We start from the raw sequence: 23,107 nt of genomic DNA, 5'->3' as shown, positions 1-23,107 counted from the left end.
TGTAGTTCGTTGGCGCTTCCCGGAAGTGATGCAAGGCCCGCCTTCGCATTTCCGCCGTCCCGGCTCAGCGGTGTGAATAGAGACCTCAGGTGGTTGGTATTTTTTGGGCCTCGTGTATCGTGAAGGGAGACCTGGGTCGAGGTCTGGATGGGGCCAGTGAGGGATAGGGGATCGGAAGGTGGTTGCCCGGGCCTCTTTGCGTGGCCCTTGACGCCTTGGCTCCCCCACAGGTCCGGCAGCGCTGGCCGTAGCACCTCCGCCCCGTCGCCATGTCGCGGTTTTTCACCACTGGTTCGGACAGCGAGTCCGAGTCGTCCCTATCCGGGGAGGAACTCGTCACCAAGCCTGTCGGAGGCAACTACGGCAAACAGTGAGTGGCGGGGGCTGTGGTGGTGACTGTTCTGGGGGTGCGGGGTTACACGGGTTGTGGAAGGCAGTGTACGTGAGGGTGGGGAGATCGGGTTCAGACAAAGACCAGAGTTTGCGGGATCGGAGCGGTGTTGGAGAGAGAGCCCTAGAGGGCTATGATAGCGGGAGTCCACCCACAAGGCACAGGGGATAGAGTCACAGGGGAGAGGTTTCCCACTGGCCACATCTTTGGCATCAGCTTCAGCCTCTTAAGTCTACAGCCTCTACCTTCTTTCTGCTCTCATCTTACCGCCGAGAAGGCTTTAGTGACTTCCCACTGCTCATGAAAGGAAATGCAAAATGCTTGGTTCATATCTGGGAGCCCCCTGATGTGGCTTTGAGGTCTGGCCACCTTCTTTGTACGCAGGAGCTTAAACATTTTACATGCCTGTTAATTTCTACGTAAATTCCATCCCCCGTTTCTTTACATTAATTTTTTAAAACCCTTTGAAACAATGGAATGGGTTTTCATTTTTCGGTGGGGGTGGGGGGCGTCATAGCTTACTGCAGCCTTGACTTTCAGATCTCAAGCAATCCTCCCACCTCAGCCTCTCAAGTAGTTGGGATTACAGCATCACGCCATCGCAGCGGGCTAATTGTTTCTAAATTTTTGTAGAGAAGGGTTTTCACTGTGATGCTTAGGCTGGTTCTGAACTCCTGGGATCAAGTGAACCTCCTGCCCGGCATTCTCAAGTGCTGGGATTACAGGCATGAGCCACTGTGTTCCACTGGAATGGTGTTTCTTAAAACATCTGCCATATGCTCGTGCTACTAATTTTAAAAGTATCACATGTATATGCCAATATGCATATGATTTCGTATCACTTCTACAGGTGGAAACCAATGTCATTTGCCATAAAATACAAAATAATTCAGACCAGGCAGGTGGCTCAAGCCTGTAATCCCAGCACTTGGGAGGCCGAGGTGGGCAGATAACCTGAGGTCAGGAGTTTGAGGCCAGCCTGGCCAACATGGTCTCTACTAAAAATACAAAAATTAGCCGGGTATTGTGGCAGGCAGCTGTAATCCCAGCTACTCATTCAGTAGACTGAGGCAGGAGAATCTCGTGAACCTGGGAGGCAGAAGTCCCAGTGAGCCGAGATCGCGCCATTGCACTCCATCTGGGTGATAAGAGCAAAACTCCATCTCAAAAAAATAAAAATAGGTTGTCCTGCACGGGAGCCGCAGGGCCGTAGTCAGCCATGGCGCCCAGCCGGAATGGCATGATCTTTAAGCCCCACTTTCACAAGGACTGGCAGCGGCGCGTGGCCACGTGGTTCAACCAGCTGGCCCGGAAGATCCGTAGACTCAAGACCCGGCAAGCCAAGGCGCACCGCATCGCCCCGCACCCCGCGTCGGGGGGCGCATCCGGCCCATCGTGCGCTGCCCCACGGTTCGGTACCACACAAAGGTGCGCGCCGGCCGCGGCTTCAGCCTGGAGGAGCTCAGAGTGGCCGGCATTCACAAGAAGGTGGCCAGGACCATCGGCATTTCTGTGGATCCGAGGAGGCGGAATAAGTCCACCGAGTCCCTGCAGGCCAACGTGCAGCGGCTGAAGGAGTACCGCTCCAAACTCATCCTGTTCCCGAGGAAGCCCTCGGCCCCGCGGAAGGGCGACAGTTCTGCTGAGGAACTGAAGCTCGCCATCCAGCTGACAGGACCGGTCATGCCCATCCTCAATGTCTATAAGAAGGAGAAAGCACGAGTCATCACTGAGGAGGAGAATTTCACAACCTTCGCTAGTCTCCGCATGGCCCGTGCCAATGCCCGGCTCTTCGGCATATGAGCGAAAAGAGCCAGGGAAGCTGCAGAACAGGACGTGGAGAAGAAAAAGTGAAGCCCTCGGGGACTTGTAATAAATCCGCAGTCATGCTGAGAAAAATAATAATAATAATAATAATAATAATAATAAAATAATCCAAAAAATAATGAAAAGGAAGGAAAAAGAGGCAAGCAAGATGGGGCATGTGTGTAGTCCCAACTGCTACTCTGGAGGCTGAGGTGGGAGAATCCCTTGAACTCAGGAGTTGGAGGCTAGCCTGGGCAACATAGTGAGACCTTGTCTCTTAACAAGCAAAAAGAATAGTGGTACTGTTGCTGACTGTGAGCCTGTGATGTGGTCTTAGTATCATAGAAAAATACTAACACTGGAGATATTCATGCCATGGAGACTTCCCCCTTGCTATTGGCCTCTCATATTTTGAGTAATGTTGCTGAGATCTAGTTTAGGTACTTTACCTCCTTGAAGCCTTTTCTGTTCATGATAGCCCAAGTATCGTTTTTCTCTACCTCTTTTTTTCTTTTTCTTTTTTTTTTTTTGAGACAGAGTTTCACTCTTGTTCCCCAGGCTGGAGTGCAATGGTGTGATCACGGCTCACTGCAACCTCTGCCTCCCAGGTTCAAGCGATTCTCCTGCCTTAGGCTTCCGAGCAGCTGGGATTATAGGCACAGTCCACCACATCCAGCTAATTTTTGTGTTTTTAGTAGAGACAGGGTTTTGCCATTTTGGCCAGGCTAGTCTTGCACTCATGACCTCAGGTGATCCACCTGCCTTGGCCTCCCAAAGTGCTGAGATTACAGGCATGAGCCACTGTGCACAACCCAACTTCTTTTTTTTTTTTTTTTCCGGTATTTCTATAGTGACTTGTGCCTCTGTGTCATTAGTTACACAGTGAATAAGCACCTTCATTTGTTTTTGAGAGGATAGTGACTGTCACCGTTGTGTTTGCTACAACACTGAGCAAAAGGCCTTATTCAACGTACACTTAAAAGAGTGAGTTGTATATGAAGTGGCCTTGAGGAGGAGTCAAAAAGAGGATGGGTGTGGTATGGATGGCCTGGGTTACTCAGTTCCACCCGTCCTGAGAAGGGAAATAGGGATCTCTTGGAAAGACTAGGAGTAGGAAAGGAGATTAATGGTCTCTATTCCTTCCAAACAGGCCATTGTTGCTGAGCGAGGATGAAGAAGATACTAAGAGAGTTGTCCGAAGTGCCAAGGACAAGAGGTGAAACCATGGGGAGGCTGGGTGATGGGAGTCTCTGGGAGCAGTGGTGAGTTTTCCCCTCAGTGGGCATGTTCAATGTGGTATCGGGCTCCTAACCCAGGTTTGAGGAGCTGACCAACCTTATCCGGACCATTCGTAATGCCATGAAGATTCGCGATGTCACAAAGTGCCTGGAAGAGTTTGAGCTCCTGGGAAAAGCATATGGGAAGGCCAAGAGCATTGTGGACAAAGAAGGTGTCCCCCGGTTCTATATCCGCATCTTGGCTGACCTAGAGGACTATCTTAATGAGGTGTGATGTCTGTATTTATTACCATTGCTTATTCATGGTTTTGTACTTTTAGTGGTGGAATGTATAGGATCTTTAAAAAATACGCTAACAGGGCCAGATGCGGTGGTTCACGCCTGTAATCCCAGCTCTTTGGGAGACCCAGGCGAGTGGAGCACAAGGTTAGGAGTTCGAGACCGGCTTGGCCAATATGGTGAAACCATGTCTTGGGGTTGCAGTGAGCCTAGATCGCACCATTGCACTCCAGCTTGGGTGACAGAGTAAGACTCAGTCTCAAAGAAAAAAAATAATAAGCCAGGTGTGGTGGCTCACACCTGTAATCTCAGCACTTTTGGGCAGATCACAAGATCAGGTGTTTGAGACCAACCTGACCAACATGGTGAAACCCAATCTCAACTAAAAATATAAAAATTAGCTGGGCGTGGTGACAAGCACCTATAATCCCGGCTACTCAGGAGGTGGAGGCAGGAGAATCACTTGAACACAGATGGTGGAGATTGCAGTGAGCCGAGATTGTGCCACTGCACTCCAGCCTGAGCGACAGAGCAAGACTCTGTCTCAAAAGAAGAAAACTAACATGTAGTTAATAAGGAGTACCAGTGGTATGCTGATAGCCAGACTGAAAAGTGGTGAAGAAGCCTGGCGTTTAGGAAACACTACTTAGTTTCTGATCACTGTTCTCTCTTTCTTTCCTTTCCCCTTTAGCTTTGGGAAGATAAGGAAGGGAAGAAGAAGATGAACAAGAACAATGCCAAGGCTTTGAGCACCTTGCGCCAGAAGATCCGAAAATACAACCGTGATTTTGAGTCCCATATCACAAGTTACAAGCAGGTGGGAGGCTAGAGGCACTTAGTGAACTGTGGGAACAGTGACCCCGTGACCGAGGCCCAAAGATGTAATTGGTAGTGGGAGGTGGCTGGAGCAGGAACCATGACAGAACTGTCTCGGGTAGAGGGATGGGGTGGGGTTATGGCTGGCAAGCATCTGTGATTGTTCTCTCACTTCTCTCTGTCCAGAACCCTGAGCAGTCTGCAGATGAAGATGCTGAGAAGAATGAGGAGGATTCAGAAGGTGAGCAGAATAACCTTTGTTGCAAATAGGAAGTCCAGAGTTAGCACTGCCCTCGACCTAGTTTCTTGGCTGCCCTCCAGTCTGGCTTTTCAGCATTCAGGATCTCTCTCCCTCCATTCCCACTAGGCTCTTCAGATGAGGATGAGGATGAGGACGGAGTCAGTGCTGCAACTTTCTTGAAGAAGAAATCAGATGCTTCTTGTGGGGAGAGTCGCAAGTTCCTCAAAAAGATGGATGTAAGAACCAGGATTAGTTGGGTGGTTTCCTGCCAGAGGTTGTTCCTGAATCCCTGGGGGAAAAAGAAAAGACTCAAACCGCTAGGGTTGGGAGGGGTGTAATTTAGTGGAGTTGAGAACAGGCTTCCTCTTAACATAAGAGCAGTGAGTGAACAGGGATCTGGGCTCAGCTCTGCCAGGGGGAGCTGTGTGTGTCCCTGGGGCCAAGTCCCAGCATCACTCTGGGGCTTGATGGTTCATTCCAGCCCTTGATACCTTGATTCCATGAGTAGCCACTGTTGTTCTACTCATAAGTATAAATAGGCCAGGCACATTGGCTTATGCTTGTAATCTCAGCACTTTGGGAGGCCAAGGCAGGTGGATCATGAGGTCAGGAGTTCAAGACCAGCCTGTCCAATATGGTGAAACCCTGTTTATACTAAAAAACAAAAATTAGACGGTTGTGGTTGCATACGCCTATAGGTAGTACCAGCTACTTGGGAGGTTGAGGCAGGAGAATTGCTTGAACCTGGGAGACAGAGGTTGCATTGAGCCAAGATCTTGCCACTGCATTCCAGCCTGGGCAACAGAGGGAGACTCCCATCTCAAAAAAAAAAAAAAAAACAGAAAAGAAAAGAAATGTCTGGAACATGGGTTTGTAAGGAGGGTAGAGGCGAGCATCCGTCAGTTTAGGAAACCAGGCAATCTCTGTATCTTCCTCCTGGACCTCTTTTTTTTCCCTCTAAGGATGAAGATGAGGACTCAGAAGATTCTGAAGATGACGAAGACTGGGACACAGGTTCCACATCTTCTGATTCTGACTCAGAGGAGGAAGAAGGGAAACAAACCGCACTGGCCTCAAGATTTCTTAAAAAGTAAGAAAAGTAGTGGGAGCTAGGGTTACATTGGAAATGGTGGAAAGCCCTTCATTGGCTTGAACGTTATTGATTCTGACATGGAGTCCGTTTAGGTTGGAGGAGCCAACTCTTAGCATTTTACTGTAGGATCAGAGAGTCAAGTGTATTAGTTGGCTAAAGTCACAAAGCTAATGTGTCCTGAAGATGAGAATTGAAGGCTCCAGAGTCCAGATGTTTACCCACAGCCCTACTCACTGTGTGTGGGTTGGGTGCAGATCTCACTTTGGCATCTGTTAGCTGTGTGATACTGGACAAACTACTTAACCTGTCTGATCTTCAGTTTTCTCATCTGTAAACTAAGACAGGGAACCCTCCCTTCCCGAACAGCTGCAGGAATACAGGGAGGTGTGATATAAGGAAGTAGTTCATCTAGGACTGGCGTCTGGTGAGCCCTCAGTGTACGCTGCTACTGTTGTCACCCTTCCTGAGAACTTCTTAGTGCATATACAGCATACAGACTGCTGCAAGTGTTCATGAACTTTATTTTCAGTAAAATCCCACAGAACTTTACTGGGACAGTCAGAACTGGGGAGGATCCCAGTGTGGAGTCTGTCTCCCAGCCTTTAGCAGCTGTACAACTTCATGTAAGTTACTTGACCTTAAGTCTCAGTTTCTCCTTTTGAAATAAAAGTGATACCTGCTCCTGTGTATCCCACCAGAGTGAAATCTGAAGCCCGCTAAAAATAGCACTTTAATTTTTTTCTTAGCCAGTTTGTGCAAACTACAGATAAATAGTACTCTTTTGAGACAGGGTTTCACTCTGTCACCCAGGCTGGAGTGCAGTGACACGATCTCAGCTCACTGTAACCTTGACTTCTCAGGCTTAGGTGATCCTCCCACCTCAGGCTCGGGTAGCTGGGGCTACAAGTACACACCAGGACGCCCAACTAATTCTTTGTTTTTTTGTTTGTTTGTTTTTGTTTTTTGAGATGGAGTCTCTCTCTGTTGCCTAGACTGGAGTGCAGTGGCATGATCTCATCTCACTGCAACCTCCACCTCCTGGCTTCATCAAGTGATTCTTCTGCCTCAGCCTCCCAAGTAGCTGGGACTACAGGTGTGCACCACCACTCCAGGCTAATTTTTGTATTTTTAGTAGAGACAGGGTTTCACCATGTTGGCCAGGCTGGTCTCGAACTCCTGACCTCGTGATCCACCTGCCTTGGCCTCCCAAAGTGCTGGATTACAGATGTGAGCCACTGCACCTGGCTTCTTTGTATTTTTAGTAGAGATGGGGTTTCACTATGTACCCCACATTGATCCAAACTCCTGGGCTCAAGAAATCCTCCCACCTCAGCCTTCCAAAGTGCTGGGATCATAGGCATGAGCCACTGCACCCAGACAAACAGTATCCTTTTAATGGGAAGAATTATTACTCTTGAGGTTGCTTTCCTACATTTAAAAGTTGTGGTCATGCTGCTTTAGGAGGTACTGAATTTCCAACCCCCTCGAGGTCTAGACAGGCTAACCAGCTTACTTGGTGGGCATTTTATTGAGAAGCCTTTTTTTGTCAAATGCTTTGGGGAACACTGGTCAAGACTGGGCAGCATTGTCTGTCACACCCACTCTTAGAGGGTTTACAACCACCTCTGAAAAGTTCCACAAAAATAAATATACCTAACTTTGTTTTATTAACCATCTCAAAAGCCTGCTTGATCATGAAACTCGTTTTTTTAACCTGTTGACATCTTACAGAACTATCAGTGTTGTTACTGGCTCACATCTTTTATATCTACTGTACGTGATGTTTTTGTCTTTGAATAATTATGCATTGAACTCTCCCATTGTTTGGGCTGGTGTGTGGTTTGCACTGCACATGTGTGTTTATAAAGGCTCCTGTCTAGACTTAAGACATCGCAAGAAAAGATAACTATAAGACTATAAAACTATATTTTTATAAATATAAACTCAAAAGTCCTCAACAACATAGTAGAAAACCAAACCCAGCAACATACAAAAAGGATCATATGGGAGCACCCCCTCCTCGCCTGTAAGGGGATGGAGGATGAGTGGGCTCATCCCCCAAAAAAAGTTTTTAAAAAAATTTCATAGGCAGGGCACAGTGACTCATGCCTGTAATCCCAGCACTTTTGGAGGCTGAGGCAGGCAAATCAACTGAGGTCGGGAGTTCAAGACGGGTTTGACCAACATGGAGAAACCCTGTCTCTACTAAAAATACAAACTTAGCTGGGCATGGTGGCGCATACCTGTAATCTTAGCAACTCTGGAGGCTGAGGCAGGAGAAGTGCTTGAACCTGGCAGGTGGAGGTTGCAGTCAACCAAGATTGCACCATTGCACTCCAGCCTTGGCAACAAGAGCCAAACTGTCTCAAAAAAAAAAAAAAAAAATTTTTTTTTCATTACCAAACCAAGGGGGATTTATCCCCTAATAGAAGAATGATTTAATGTGAAAATCAACTAATATATTAGTAGAATAATAGACAAAAGAAAGCTGTAGAGTCATCTCAGCAGATGCAAAAAAAAGCATTTGAAAAAAATCCTGATATTTCTTCTTAATAAAAGCATTGAAGTTAGGAATAGAAGGGAACTTCCCGCTACCTGATAACTGACGTTTATGAAAAGCCAACCTGTATCTTTTCCGGTCCTTTTATTTTTAACTCAGCCATGCTCTGTGATTAAGACTGTCTCTTAAGCACAGCTAGGTTTTTGGTGTGTCTTTTTTAATCTCTTATAAAATCTCTGCTTTTTTATTTGTATTATATATATGCATGTGTGTGTGTATGTGTGTATATATATATATATACACATGTGTGTATATAATTTTTTTTTTAAAATCAAGATAGGGTCTTGCCATGTTGCCCAGGGTGATCTTGAACTCCTGGGCTCAAGTGATCCTTCTGCCTGGGCTTCCTAAAGTGCTGGGATTACAGGTTTGAGCCACTGCACCCAGCCTATTGTGGTTATCGGTGTATTTATTCTTACCATTTTATGATATCTTATACTTTCTGTTTATCCTCTTTATTTTAAATTTCATAATAGCTTTCTTGAGGTATAAATGACATAATAACTGTACTTGTTTAAAGTTAAATTTAATAAATTGTGACATACGTTTACACTCATAGGACTCACCACAATCAAAACATAATTCCTAAACATTTCACACCTAAATATTTCCACCTTTCCCTTTGTAACACTTCTCCCCTGCCCCAGTTTCTTCACCCTCTCCCTGAGCAACCACTAATTTGCTTTCTATAACTAGGTAAGTTAGCATTTTCTAGAATTTTATGTAAATGGAATCAACGGTATGTAATTTGGAGAATGTGGTTTCTTTCATCATAATTATTTTGAAGTTCATTCTGTATTTTTTTTTCTGAGATGGGAGTCGTGCTCTGTTGCCCAGGCTGGAGTGCACTGGGGCGGGCTCGGCTCACTGTAGCCTTCGCTTCCCAGGGTTCAAGCGATTATCCTGCCTCAGCCTCCTGAGTAGCTGGGATTACAGGCATGCGCCACCACGCCCGGCTAATTTTGTATTTTTAGTAGAGATGGGGTTTCCCCATGTTGGTCAGGCTGGTCTCGAACTCCTGACCTCAGGTGATCTGCCTGTCTCGACCTCCCAAAGTGCTGGGATTACAGGTGTGAGTCACCACATCTGGCCTGTTTTTTTTTGTTGTTTTTTTTTTGTTTGTTTGTTTGTTTTTTTAAACCTGTAAACTAACTCGAATACCTAATCAAAAAAATGTAAAATTAGTTGAATCAATGCTCTGAGGGAAACCCTTGAGGAAATAATGTTAGAATTTCAAGTGTCAAAAGCTTTTGGACATTGAGAGTTTGTGGCTTTGTAGTGTAGAAGAATAATTCACAGACACTATTTCACTTGTATAACAAGGGAGACACATTTTCAGGTTTATTTCCAACCGAGCAAAAGCGGGATTAACATAGGAGAAAAAGGGGAAAAAGGAGAGAGGGCAAAACCACAGAATAGTGGATTATGTTTGCACATTTTTCTGTGTAAACTCTAAAATGTTAGCTCTCCTCGAGTATGCCACCCAGGGTTGATGGATGCTGTGGAAAACATGATAGGCACTCTGCCAGTAAGGGTTTTCAGCAACTCCACGTTCAGCCAGTCTAAACATACCCTTTTCCTCATCAGCAGTTCTCGGCCTTCTTTTTTTTTTTTTTTTTTTTTTTTTTTGAGACGGAGTTTCACTCTTGTTACCCAGGCTGGAGTGCAATGCCGTGATCTCGGCTCACCGCAACCTCCGCCTCCTGGGTTCAGGCAATTCTCCTGCCTCAGCCTCCTGAGTAGCTGGGATTACAGGCACGTGCCACCACGCCCAGCTAATTTTTTGTATTTTTAGTAGAGACGGGGTTTCACCATGTTGACCAGGTTGGTCTTGATCTCTTGACCTTGTGATCCACCCGCCTCGGCCTCCCAAAGTGCTGGGATTACAGGCTTGAGCCACCGCGCCCGGCCAGCCTTCATCTTTTGGTCAAAACAAGCTTGTAAAGGAGTGGGTTTATTCTCATGAGCTTCAGCCTCTTTGATGTGGGATAAGGCTGTCTGTTGTCTTACGGATATTGATCTGAAGGTTTTAGAGGACGGTTAATCCATACCTGATGTCACTATTGACCTGTGAAATCTTACAGAGCTGCCATCTACTCTAAGAGGCAGAAAACCTCTGCACCCAGCCTATCTGATCGTTTCTAACAAGATATGAATATACCAGAGTATAATCTGTCATAGAGGTCAAGCCAAGTCTTAGTTCTTTCAGTTAGAATTTTGTATGTAGTACATTTTCCTTTTGAGGTGTGGATCACATTATCTTTAGAGCTAGGAGTAATACTTTACGCAAAGGAAGATTAAGTTTTTTCAAAGCATTCATTTTATAAATAGCTTTAGCTCTTCTGATTTCAGAGCTATAGAGATCGTTTGGACCAAGAGGTTTTAGTTTAATGAACATACTTTGCATATTTGCAAAGGATTTTACCTATAAAGTAAGTCATCATTAGAGTTTTGCAGTGGTACAGGGGAAAGATCCATAAGCTTTTTTTTTTTTTTTTTTTTTTTAAGAGCAACGGGGTTTTTACTGTGTTGCCCAGGCTGGTACCAAACTCCTGGGCTCAAGCAGTATGCCCATCTCCAACTCTCAAAGTGCTGGGATTACAGGTTTGAACACTGGTCTAACAACACAAGATTTTAATTTAATTTAATTTAACTGGTAAATTTATAGACTATTCCAAAAACGTATTCAAACCTTTTAAGCAATGAAAATTAAATATATTTATAAAGGTTCAAATGGTAGATTATGATAATTACACATGAGGTTTCAGAAGTGTTGAGTCTTTCTGGAAAGATTTATTCTGCAAAGTTTGAAGTAATTTGTTTTTGCCATTTGGTTTGTATTTTCTTACTTAAATACGTATTAAAGTCTGGAGATGGCTTCAGGCAACGTCCAGTAGCCTAAGACCATTTTGAGGTAGCTGGTGTTCTTTTTCTGTCTTGTGGGGGCCTTTTGTGTAGTGAACATTTTTTTTTTAATTTGGAATTTAGACTTTTTTTTTTTTTTTTTTTTTTTTGAGATGGAGTTTTGCTCTTGTTGCCCAGGCTGGAGTGCAATGGCATAATCTTGGTTCACTGCAACCTCTGCCTTCTGGGTTCAAGTGATTCTCCTGCCTCAGCCTCCTGAGTCGCTGGGATTATAGGCATGTGCCACCATGCCCAGCTAATTTTGTGTTTTTAGTAGAGGTGGGGTTTCTCCATGTTTGTCAGGCTGGTCTTGAACTCCCAACCTCAGGTGATCTGCCACCTCAGCCTCCCAAAGTGCTGTGGTTATAGGCGTGAGCCACCACGCCCGGCAATTCAGAATTTAGATTAATCAGTTGTCAGAAGAGAGGACAGAAAGGGAGTAAACAGTTTAGGAATAGTTTTTTAAAATGTTTTTACACATTTGTTTGGGGAAACGGATTCATTTTTGGTGAATGATTATTGGTCAGTCTGAAGAAAGCAACTGGTGTCAAAGAAAATAAGTTGTTTGTGGATTCTTTGGAAAACTGTAGATACTAGCTTTGGAGCAAAATGACAGGTTGTTTCATTTCTTTTCTTCTTTTGGGGAGGAGGGAGACTGAGTCTTGCTCTGTCACCCAGGCTGGAGTGCAGTGGCATGATCATGGCTCACTGTAACCTCCTCTGCCTCCTGGGTTCAAGCGATTCTTACTTGTGTCTCAGCCTCCCAAGTGGCTGGACTACAAGCATACACCCACATGCCTGGCTAATTTTTGTACTTTTAGTAGAGATGGGGTTTCACCATGTTGCCCAGGCTGGTCTTGGATTCCTGACGTCAAGTGATCCATCAAACCCGGCTGACAGTTTATTTCTATGAATATGTCTAGGGTGGCCTGGTTAGTGCTCTGTATTATTAGATATGGTTATGGTTATGGTTAACTGTGCACTCTAGTTCATTTTTTTTTTTTTTTTTTTTTTTTTTTGAGACGGAGTTTCACTCGTTACCCAGGCTGGAGTGCAGTGGCGCAATCTCGGCTCACCACAACCTCCGCCTCCTGGGTTCAGGCAATTCTCCTGCCTCAGCCTCCTGAGTAGCTGGGATTACAGGCACACGCCACCATGCCCAGCTAATGTTTTGTATTTTTAGTAGAGACGGGGTTTCACCATGTTGACCAGGATGGTCTCGATCTCTTGACCTCGTGATCCACCCTCCTCGGCCTCCCAAAGTGCTGGGATTACAGGCTTGAGCCACCGCGCCCGGCCAGTTTATTCTTATATAGCATAACTTGGATCCAGGAGTTGTAGGAAGTTGATGGTAGGAAGAAGCCTTAGAGGTGGGGAGGGGCTGATCTGTCATCTTCTCCCATGTGTCCCAGCAGGGCGCCCACCACAGATGAGGACAAGAAGGCAGCCGAGAAGAAACGGGAGGACAAAGCCAAGAAGAAGCATGACAGGAAATCCAAGCGCCTGGATGAGGAGGAGGAGGACAATGAAGGCGGGGAGTGGGAAAGGGTCCGGGGTGGAGTGCCCCTGGTTAAGGTGAGGGTTTAAGAGGTAAAATGAATTGGGGAATGGTTTGGGAGGGCATAAAGGTCCCCTTGTGGGGAAAAGGGAAGAACAAGTTGGCACTGGCATGCGTACAACAGGATGTGTACTGGTACAGGAGAAGCCAAAAATGTTTGCCAAGGGAACAGAGATCACCCATGCTGTCGTTATCAAGAAACTGAATGAGATCCTACAGGCACGAGGCAAGAAGGGAACTGATCGGTAAGATTTGTGGGCCTGGGTGGTGGGATTACGGGGTGGAAGCTCTTTTTCCCTATGGTAGAGATTGGGGAAGGGATTGTTGAGAGAGTCTGAGTGTGACTGTAGTAGAGGAATGGTATGCTTGGGGCTCCCCCGTTCATTATCTGCTGTTTACTCTTCTCGTGACCTGAAACCAATCACTTAACCTTTTGGGGCTGTTTTCTTATCTATAAAATGAGATAACGTTCCCTCCTTTTTTGTATTTTCAGTAGAGATGGGGTTTTGCCATGTTGGCCAGCCTGGTCTCAAACTCGTGAGCCACCAAGCCCAGCTTTTTTTTTTTTTTTTTTTTTTTTTAAGATTAAACAACTAAAGGGATGTTTATCTTCAGTCATTAGGTAACAGAGGATGGTGGTAGGTGTGAAAGCATTTCACAGCATTTCAGGATGGTTAGGATTATTGCTGCTTCTGTTTGGAATTTATAAAGGAGAAGCAGCAATACGGGTGGTGATGATAGGGGTGATCTGAAGAGGGCATCCTGGGAGAGACTTTGTGATTTGTCTCCAAAGCCTTACCCAGTTCTCTGCCTTCTAGTGCTGCCCAGATTGAGCTGCTACAACTGCTGGTTCAGATTGCGGCAGAAAACAACCTGGGAGAGGGTGTCATTGTCAAGATAAAGTTCAATATCATCGCCTCTCTCTATGACTACAACCCCAACCTGGCAACCTACATGAAGGTGAGCGCAGTGAAGAGGAGCCTCTCAGGGCATAGCTGGTGGGTTGGGGGAAGAAGGTACCTCGCATCTCAAGATTCAGGGGCTATGGAAGCAGTCTTGGTGGTGGAAGGCCCCACGATTCCTGCTGAAGGGAGAGGGCATCCGCTTACTCTACCTTCACACCTGACTCTGCTGTGGTCTGAAATCTTGGCAGCCAGAGATGTGGGGGAAGTGTCTGGACTGCATCAATGAGCTGATGGACATCCTGTTTGCAAATCCCAACATTTTTGTTGGAGAGAATATTCTGGAAGAGAGTGAGAACCTGCACAACGCTGACCAGGTAAAGGGAGGAGTTGTCAGGATAATTGGAGTTGTGTGTTTTATGCTTAGGGGAGGCTCAGGGAGGCAGGAGGGTTGGGGTTTGGGACTGAGATCTGGACTGATTTGTTGACTCCTCCTTCAACTTCCTTTTTAGCCACTGCGTGTCCGTGGCTGCATCCTAACTCTAGTGGAACGAATGGATGAAGAATTCACCAAAATAATGCAAAATACTGATCCTCACTCCCAAGGTGAGCCTGAGCAAGCATAGGCTTTGGTGAGAGGAAAAGTGCAGGGAATAATACAAGGTTTAGAGCCTTGTAAGGATTATACTAAGTCAGAGTGCTTGAAAAGCCAGCCTTTCCTTACCCCAGCATTAACACAGAAGGGCCTGATGAGACTGGTTCCCAGTCCCATCCTTTCTGATTCCATAGGTCTGGGTGTGGCCTGATGGCATGCACCTTTAGCCTGCTCCCAGGTTGCTGGTCTCAGGGCTATACTTTGAGAACCCTTGGGGTAAGGTATCTATTCACTTGGTTTGTTTAGCTTGGGTGAGAGGCATTGGGGTGTGAAAGTGAAGCATACTGAGTAAAAGTGTGAATATGCCCATCAAGTCAAGGCCGTAGGGATCAGCAAGGCAGCCAAAAGCTTACCTTTTGTACTGGATGGAGAAAGGCAGTTTGGCAAATAATAGTAAGATATTAAATAATATAATTCTAGGCTGGGAGCAGTGGTTCATATCTGTAATCCCAGCACTTTGGGAAGCTGCGGCAGGTGGATCATCAGAGGTCAGGAGTTTGAGACCAGCCTGGCCAACATGGCAAAACCCTGACTCTACTCAAAATAGAAAAATTAGCTGGGTGTGGTGGACCTGTAATCCCAATTACGTGGGTGCCTGAGGCAGGAGAACCACTTGGACCCAGCGGGGCAGAGATTGCAGTGAGCCAAGATCACACCACTGCACTCCAGCCTGGGCTAAAGAGTGATGAAACTCCGTCTCAAATAATCATAATAATTCTAGTTAATGTGAAGTGTGTGTTTGAAGTTAAAATAGGGCCCTGTGGTAAAAAGTGACTGGAGGGGTGACTGCAGTAGCTGATGGCTAGAGAAAGCATCCTTAGGTAGGGTCTGCCTGAGGTGAGATCCGACGAGGAGGAGTTAGTCAGGGGAAGAATCAGCTGAAGACAGTGCCTGACAGGAGGAGCAGAGAGCACCCTGCCTGACGTTCCAGGAATAACAAGGCCAGTGTGACTTGAGCATGGTAAGGCAGAGGGAGAATTGTGGGAGATCAGACAAGGGCTAGACCTGGCAGATCCTTATTGGCAGAAGTTGGCAGTTGGGATTTTTTTCCTAAGCTGTGGGACAGGAAGGTTCTGGGTCCTGGGAGTGGGATATGGTCTTTCCGGGGCACAGTGACTAGACTTTTCTGACGGGTGCAGAAGAGGGTCAGGGTGACTGGAATGAGTGGTGACAGATGGTCGGGAAAGCCTGGCTGCCCAGCTGAGATGAGGGTGGGTGCTCTCCCTGCCAGAGTACGTGGAGCACTTGAAGGACGAGGCCCAGGTGTGCGCCATCATCGAGCGCGTGCAGCGCTACCTGGAGGAGAAGGGTACCACTGAGGAGGTCTGCCGTATCTACCTGCTGCGAATCCTGCACACCTACTACAAGTTCGATTACAAGGCCCATCAGCGGCAGCTGACCCCGCCTGAGGGCTCCTCAAAGGTGAGTGCATGGCAGAGGGGAATGGGTGTGTCTGCCTGCCCTCCACTTCCGTCAGGCCTTGATGGCAAATCGGCTACTCTCTAGAGACTTCCTCAGGTGGAGCAGCGAGGGAAACTGAGGTATTAGAATGAGACTGGAGAGAGTCTCATCTTTGGTTGCTAGAAGCTGTGGCTTTTAAAACCAATCTCCTTATCAAACAACCTCCTTTCCTCCCCAGTCTGAGCAAGACCAGGCAGAAAATGAGGGTGAGGACTCAGCTGTGTTGATGGAGAGACTGTGCAAGTACATCTACGCCAAGGACCGCACAGACCGGATCCGCACGTGTGCCATCCTCTGCCACATCTACCACCATGCCCTGCACTCCCGCTGGTACCAGGCCCGTGACCTCATGCTCATGAGCCACCTGCAGGATAACATTCAGCATGCGGACCCGCCAGTGCAGGTAGGGTGGGGAGGCCCTGGAGGTGAAGGAGATGCCACAGGCCCCTGTCCTTTTGGCAAAATGGCTTAACCAGAATAGCCACCTGTTTGGCCAGAGCAAATTTAAGTAAAAACTTGGTCTTTCCCAGATGCCAGCATCCTGCAGTCCTCCTGCATGTGAACACATTATTTTGTGTCTACAAAAAAAAAAAAAAAATTAGCCGGGCTTGGTAGTACTTGAGCCCAAGAGGCAGAGGTTGCAGTGAGCTGAGATCACGCCACTGCACTCCAGCCTTGGTAATAGAGTGAGACTCTATCTCAAAAAAAAAAAAAAAAGAAAAAAATGCTGTGGCTGGGGGAAAAAAAAGCTGTGTCTGGGAGTGTAGATCCTGTAAATGTGCATTCAAGGCAATTAGGAAATGTTTATGTGTAGAGCACCTAGTGAACCTCTCTGGTTGTAATGCTGGTTTTTTAAACAGCCCTCCTGTCTGCTTTTTTATCTGTTTTCCTCCTGGTGGACACCTGGTTGATTTCCAGTTTTTAGCTCTGATGAATGAAGCTGCTATATTCTTGTAAGAAATTCAAGTGGTTTTACCATTTTACACTCCTGCTAGTGTTTGGGACCTCCTTGTCAACTTTTAGTGGTGTCGGTGTTTTTTTGAGAGGGAGTCTCACTGTGTTGCCCAGGCTGGATGGAGTGCAGTGGTGCGATCTCGGCTCACTACAGCAGTCGCCTCCCAGGTTCAGATTCTCCTGCCTCAGCCTCCCGAGTAGCTGGGATGACAGGTGCCCACTACCACATCTGGCTAATTTTTGTATTTTAGTGAAATGGGGTTTCACCGTGTCGGCCAGGCTCGTTTTTAACCTCTGACCTCAAGTGATCTGCCTGCCTCAGCCTCCCAAAATGCTGGGATTACAGGGGTGAACCACCACGCCCATTGGTGGTGGTGGTCTTTTAAACTTTTTTTCTTTTTGTTTTTTGAGACAGGGCCTTGCACTGTCACTCAGGCTGAGTGTAGTGACATGATCATGGCCTGTGGTAGCCTTGAATTCCCTGGTTCAGGTGATCCTCCCACCTCAGCCTCCATAGTAGCTAGGACATGTAATTTTTTACGGCCTGGCTAATTTTTTATTTTTTATAGAGATAGAGTCTCATTATGTTGCCCAGCCTTGTCTCAAAGATCTTTTGAGTTTGGGGGGCAAGGGGCATTGTTGTTGTTTTTGAGACAGAGTCTCGCTCTGTTGCCCAGGCTGGAGTATAGTGGTGCAGTCTCGGCTCACTGCAACCTCCATCTCTCAAGTTCAAGTGATTCTCCTGCCCCAGCCTCCTTAGTAGCTGAGATTACAGGCGCGCGCCACCATGCCTAGTTAATTTTTATATATTTAATAGCGATGAGTTTTCAGCATGGTGGCCAGGCTGGTCTTGAACCTTAGGTGATCTGCCCGCCTCAGCCTCCCAAAATGCTGGAATTACAGGCATGAGCCACCATGCCCAGCCTCCAATTATTGAGAATATTTCCTTCCAGTCTGGTTTGCTTCTTCATTTTTTTAACCATGCCTTTGGATGAAATCTAATGCATCAGTTTTTTTCTTTCATAGTAATTATTTTCTGGATCCTGTCTAAAAAACCTTTGCCTACTTGAAATTCATGAGGATTTTAAAAATTTCTCTATATTTTTGTAAGTTGCTATGGGTTTTAGCTTTTATATTTAGTCTTATAGTTGGTCTTGGTTTGATTTTTGCATCTGGTGAGGTTGGGATCAGGGTTTCTTGTTGTTCAAAACCGCAGTCAGAAGAAGGGGTTTCTTTTTTCTCCACATGGTTACCTAGTTGATCCATCATCATTTGTAGAAAAGACTTCTTTCCCCCATTGTATTGCTTTGGTGTCTGTGGAAAACCATGTGAAAAACCACATTACCTATAAGGGTAGGTGTTTTTCAGGTCATTCCTTTCTATCTCATTCATCTTATTGACTGTCTTTATGCGAATCCCATACTATCTTCATTGCTGTTCAGTGTAGCAAAACCCTGTCTCTACAAAAAATACAGAAATTAGCAAGCATAGTAGTGCATGCCTGTAATCCCACCTACTCAGGAGGATTGCTTGAGCTCAGGAAGTCAAGGCTGCAGGAGTCCTGATCTTGCCACACTGTCTCAAACAAAAAAGAAATACCTGGTTATTTCTCCTTCATTATCTTCATATAATGAATAGCTATGAGTTCATTACTCTCGTGTGTGTGTGTGTGTGTGTGTGTGTGTGTGTGTGTGTGTCTGTGGGTGAGTGGGTGCAATTTCAGCTCACTGCAACCTCCACCTTCCAGGCTCAAGCAATTCTTTTGTATTTTTAGTAGAGGCGGGATTTCACTACGTTGGGCAGGCTGGTCTCGAACTTCTGAGCTGGTGATCCGCCCACCTTGGCCTCCCAAAGTGCTGGGGTGAGCCACCGCGCCCAGCCAAATTCATTACATTTTTATACCTACCTTTTGTTCCTGAGATATATGCTGTTTGATCATGTATATTGTCTCTCTTATATATTGCTGGATTGTTTGCTAACATTTTTTAAGGCTTTTTGCATGTAAGTTATGACCGGCATCGATCTCCACATTTTTGTTGTTGTTATGACTGCACTTAGCCTTTTCCCCCAAGATTTGTACTACTTACCGTGCCCCCGTCTTAATTAGTGGCAGTTCCCTTTTCTGAGTTGCTTGGACCGGAACCCTTGGAGTCATTCTTAATTCGAACTTTTCTCTCATACACTGCATCTGATTCTCCAGCCATTCCCGTTCACAGTCCCTTATCAGAATGCCTCTGTCACTTCTGTGTTTACCCTGCCACCATCATCTGATTTCTCTCTGATTCCGCTGTTGTGTCCCCCCGGTCCCTTTTTGTGTTCATAGTACAGATGAACCCTGTTCAGTTATTTCAGATCATATCACCTTTGCTCAAAGCCTTCCCATGGTTTCCTGTCTTCAAAACCATAAAATGGCTTATACTTGCCCATCCCCCGGCTTGTAGTGACATCTTTTACCAGCCCTAGCTGTGTCTCTCCCCTTGGTCCTTAAATATACCTGGCCTGGTTCTTCCACAGGATCACTTCATTCACATTTTCTTTTTTTAGGATGTTCTTTCCTCAGATGCCTGCATGACTTGCTCTTTCTTCTTTAGGTCTTTATTCAAACATTCTTTCCCAGTGAGGCCTTCTATAGTTATATGAACGTTTGAACCTCCACCGCCGCGCAGACTTCCTGTCTGACCCTGTCCTCTGCTTTATTTTTCCTCTCAGCCTGAGTCGCTCCCCTCATAGTGCGGCTTTCATGCCCACCATACCCCACCCCTAGACATAAGCTCCATACAGGGTAAGGACCTGTCTACTTTCTTCTCCCTCCCCAGCCTAGTGCTCAGCACATAGTAGTTGCTTGAAATAGATTTGCTTAGTTTTGTTTTGGTGGTTTATCTTTTTAGCGATGGGGTGGCTCCATGTTGCTCAGGCCCATCTTGAACTCCTGGGCTCAAGTGATCCTCCCACCTTAGCCTTCCAAAGTGCTGAGATTATAGACGTGAGCTGGCATAGTTATGGAATAAATGAAGACTCATCTTGCAGCTGTCACCGCTGAGTGCATTATTACCCTTTGCCCCCAGATCCTTTACAACCGCACGATGGTGCAGCTGGGCATCTGTGCCTTCCGCCAAGGCCTGACCAAGGACGCGCACAACGCCCTGCTGGATATCCAGTCCAGTGGCCGAGCCAAGGAGCTTCTGGGCCAGGGCCTGCTGTTGCGCAGCCTGCAGGAGCGCAACCAGGAGCAGGAGAAGGTGGAGCGGCGCCGGCAGGTCCCCTTCCACCTGCACATCAACCTGGAGCTGCTGGAGTGTGTCTACCTGGTGTCTGCCATGCTCCTGGAGATCCCCTACATGGCCGCCCACGAGAGCGATGCCCGCCGACGCATGATCAGCAAGCAGTTCCACCACCAGCTGCGCGTGGGCGAGCGGCAGCCCCTGCTGGGTGAGTGTGGGCCTCCAGGGTGCAGCAGGCTGCCTTGCTCCCTGATGATGCATGAGGAGTAAGAGACATGAAGGGAGTCACTCTCCCACCACTCTACTCCATCTGATTTCATGACATCTCCTCTGCCTGCCACTGTCCTAAGTGTTTTACAAATAGTTATTTAATCTGCATTAGTAATAAACCTATGATGTAGGTACTAGTAATACCCTTTTTCCTAGTGGAGAAACTGAGGCACAGAGAAGTTTAGTGATCACGTGAGTTTAATGCAACTCATGTTTACCTCTCACACATGAGCTTTCTTTCCTTTTTCTTCCCTTTGTGTTCAATATATTCCAGCCAAACCAACTATCATACAGCCTTATCATTCAAGAAGCTCCCATTGATTCCATTGGCCCCTTTTAAAAGCTCCTGCAGGGATTGCAGTGAGTGGCGACTCACCAGAAGGGAATTGAGCTGCGCCCTTTCTGTGAGGTTGGCCCAGGGGAGGGCTTGACAAGGGAGCCGAGCCCAGTGTCCACAGGCACATCCCCTATAGATTTGTCCTTTCCTGGTCATGTGTATGTTTGGGCTAAAGGGCAAGTTCCCATAGACACATATTATTTGATTTCCGTAGTGAGAATTATTTCGTGGAGAAATTTCCCATAAAAATCTGAATTTCTGTTTCTTAGAATATTGGCAATCTGCCACTCCTGGCCCTGCCTTCCCACAGAGCTAGACTTGGCTGGAGCTGAAGTGGCAGCAATGGAAAAGGGCTCTCTGCTTCTCCACAGTCCCTACCTCTCAGTTTCCCCCTACAGTGGTTCTAAAAGCCAGTTTCTATCAGCCTAGCCCTACATTGTTGTTTGGCTTGTAGAGAATTATTCGCTGAACCCCCTAACCTTGACTTTTTCTTTTTTTTTTTTTTTTCTTTTTTTTGAGACGGAGTCTCACCGTCACCCAGGCTGGAGTATAATGGCGTGATCTCTGCCTCCCAGGTTAGGGTGATTCTCCTGCCTCAGCCTCCTGAGTAGCTGGGACTACAGGTGCGCATCACGGCACCTGGCTAATTTTTGTGTTTTTAGTAGAGATGGGATTTCACCATGTTGGCCAGGCTAGTCTTGAACTCCTGACCTCAGATGATCTACCTACCTTGGCCTCCAAAAGTACTGGGATTACAGGCGTGAGCCAGCGCAGCCAGCTGGGAGAGGTGTTTTTTTTTTTTTTTGAGACAGAGTTTCACTCTTTTTACCCAGGCTGGAGTGCAATGGCGCAATCTCGGCTCACCGCAACCTCCACCTCCTGGGTTCAGGCAATTCTCCTGCCTCAACCTCCTGAGTCGCTGGGATTACAGGCAAGTGCCACCACGCCCAGCTAATGTTTTGTATTTTTAGTAGAGACAGGGTTTCACCATGTTGACCAGGATGGTCTCGATCTCTTGACCTCGTGATCCACCCGCCTCGGCCTCCCAAAGTGCTGGGATTACAGGCTTGAGCCACTGCACCCGGTGGGAGAGGTGTTTTTAGGTCAAGGAAGCTTACCAGAATCTGATGAAAGCCGTGGGCCCCTTCCTAAGAGGATGCACATGTGGACACAAGCACAATTTGTCAACATTTTTGAGGCATTCAGCAGTTCCCTGAAGTGTATCTATAGACTGATTTAGTTCAAACTGAAGTACATTGTCAGATGGAGTGACTTGGGCGACTGCATGGCTGTTTGGTGGAGAATGGGGAGAGTCTCTAGTGTGGTTTGCTCCTCCAGGAGCAATGGAGCAGGTGCCCTGGTCCCAAGTTCCCTAGGCCCTGCCTCATTCCCACCTTTTCAGGTCCCCCTGAGTCCATGAGGGAACATGTGGTTGCTGCCTCTAAGGCCATGAAGATGGGTGACTGGAAGACCTGCCACAGTTTCATCATCAATGAGAAGATGAATGGGAAAGTGTGGGACCTTTTCCCCGAGGCTGACAAAGTCCGCACCATGCTGGTTAGGTGAGCAGACAAGGGAGGCTGTGGTGCGTCAGGGAAAAGACTGGTTGGTCTCCTTCTCTGAGGCCCTGTCCCTTCTCTCCCCTCTTCCCGCAGGAAGATCCAGGAAGAGTCACTGAGAACCTACCTCTTCACCTACAGCAGTGTCTACGACTCCATCAGGTAGGCTGGGCCCTGGGCACACAGAGGGGCCCCAGCCTTGTGGGTAAGGGTCCTGACTGCCCCTGCCCTCTGCCTTCTTTCTCCCCAGCATGGAGACGCTGTCAGACATGTTTGAGCTGGATCTGCCCACTGTGCACTCTATCATCAGCAAGATGATCATTAATGAGGAGCTAATGGTAAGAGCTGGGGTGCCAAGTGGGCAGGTGGAGCCATGGAGGGATTGGAGCAGAGGGCCCTGATCTGTGTCGTGTCCCCTCCTCTACCTTGCGCCTGTCAGGCCTCCCTGGACCAGCCGACGCAGACAGTGGTGATGCACCGCACCGAGCCTACTGCCCAGCAGAACCTGGCTCTGCAGCTGGCTGAGAAGCTGGGCAGCCTGGTGGAGAACAATGAGCGGGTATTTGACCACAAGCAGGGCACCTACGGTGGCTACTTCCGAGGTGAGTGCTTCCGTGTCCTCTCATCACCTGGCTCCAGGTGCCCTCACCGCCTCTCCCTTCACTCCCTCCCGTTCCTTCCCACCTCTCTCCTACAGACCAGAAGGACGGCTACCGCAAAAACGAGGGCTACATGCGCCGCGGTGGCTACCGCCAGCAGCAGTCTCAGACGGCCTACTGAGCTCTCCACTGTCACCGCGCCTCGATTATCCAACCTTGAAGTCCTAAACGACACCCCAGTTATTAAAGGTCTATTTAAAGTT

The 23,107-nt window shown here is 47.1% G+C and overlaps 1 protein-coding gene and 1 pseudogene across 5 annotated transcripts; both read left to right on the top strand.

Annotated features, from left to right (window-relative positions):
• Window positions 1-23,107, top strand: LOC101031364 (eukaryotic translation initiation factor 3 subunit C). Of its 5 annotated transcripts, none has more exons than XM_003945024.4 (21): window positions 1-141; window positions 231-370; window positions 3,348-3,413; window positions 3,514-3,703; window positions 4,406-4,531; window positions 4,717-4,771; window positions 4,898-5,007; window positions 5,734-5,861; window positions 12,744-12,903; window positions 13,028-13,131; window positions 13,705-13,846; window positions 14,040-14,165; window positions 14,301-14,394; window positions 15,675-15,865; window positions 16,083-16,307; window positions 19,924-20,287; window positions 22,089-22,248; window positions 22,342-22,407; window positions 22,496-22,583; window positions 22,685-22,847; window positions 22,943-23,107. In XM_003945024.4, exons 2-21 carry the CDS (start codon window positions 270-272, stop codon window positions 23,023-23,025), a joined length of 2,742 nt encoding a protein of 913 aa, XP_003945073.2. In that variant the 5' UTR covers window positions 1-141; window positions 231-269; the 3' UTR covers window positions 23,026-23,107. The 5 variants fall into 5 exon arrangements, with proteins under 5 accessions (XP_003945073.2, XP_039323198.1, XP_003945072.2 ...); XM_039467264.2 differs by having other exon boundaries at window positions 28-89; window positions 12,741-12,903; XM_003945023.4 differs by having other exon boundaries at window positions 28-92.
• LOC141580610 (large ribosomal subunit protein eL13 pseudogene) lies at window positions 399-3,340 on the top strand (annotated as a pseudogene).

This window comes from Saimiri boliviensis, chromosome 12, assembly GCF_048565385.1.
Source record: "Saimiri boliviensis isolate mSaiBol1 chromosome 12, mSaiBol1.pri, whole genome shotgun sequence".
In the NCBI taxonomy this organism is placed as follows: Eukaryota; Metazoa; Chordata; class Mammalia; order Primates; family Cebidae; genus Saimiri; species Saimiri boliviensis.
This window is presented reverse-complemented; position numbering and strand designations above follow the sequence as displayed.

Bases quoted from the DNA above. Each gene is read 5' to 3' on its own strand.
- LOC101031364 (XM_039467264.2), top strand. From the start codon at position 270: ATGTCGCGGTTTTTCACCACTGGTTCGGACAGCGAGTCCGAGTCGTCC. The intron at 371-3,347 runs GTGAGTGGCGGG...CCTTCCAAACAG, and splicing joins GGAGGCAACTACGGCAAACA to GCCATTGTTGCTGAGCGAGG. The intron at 12,904-13,027 runs GTGAGGGTTTAA...GTACTGGTACAG, and splicing joins GTGGAGTGCCCCTGGTTAAG to GAGAAGCCAAAAATGTTTGC.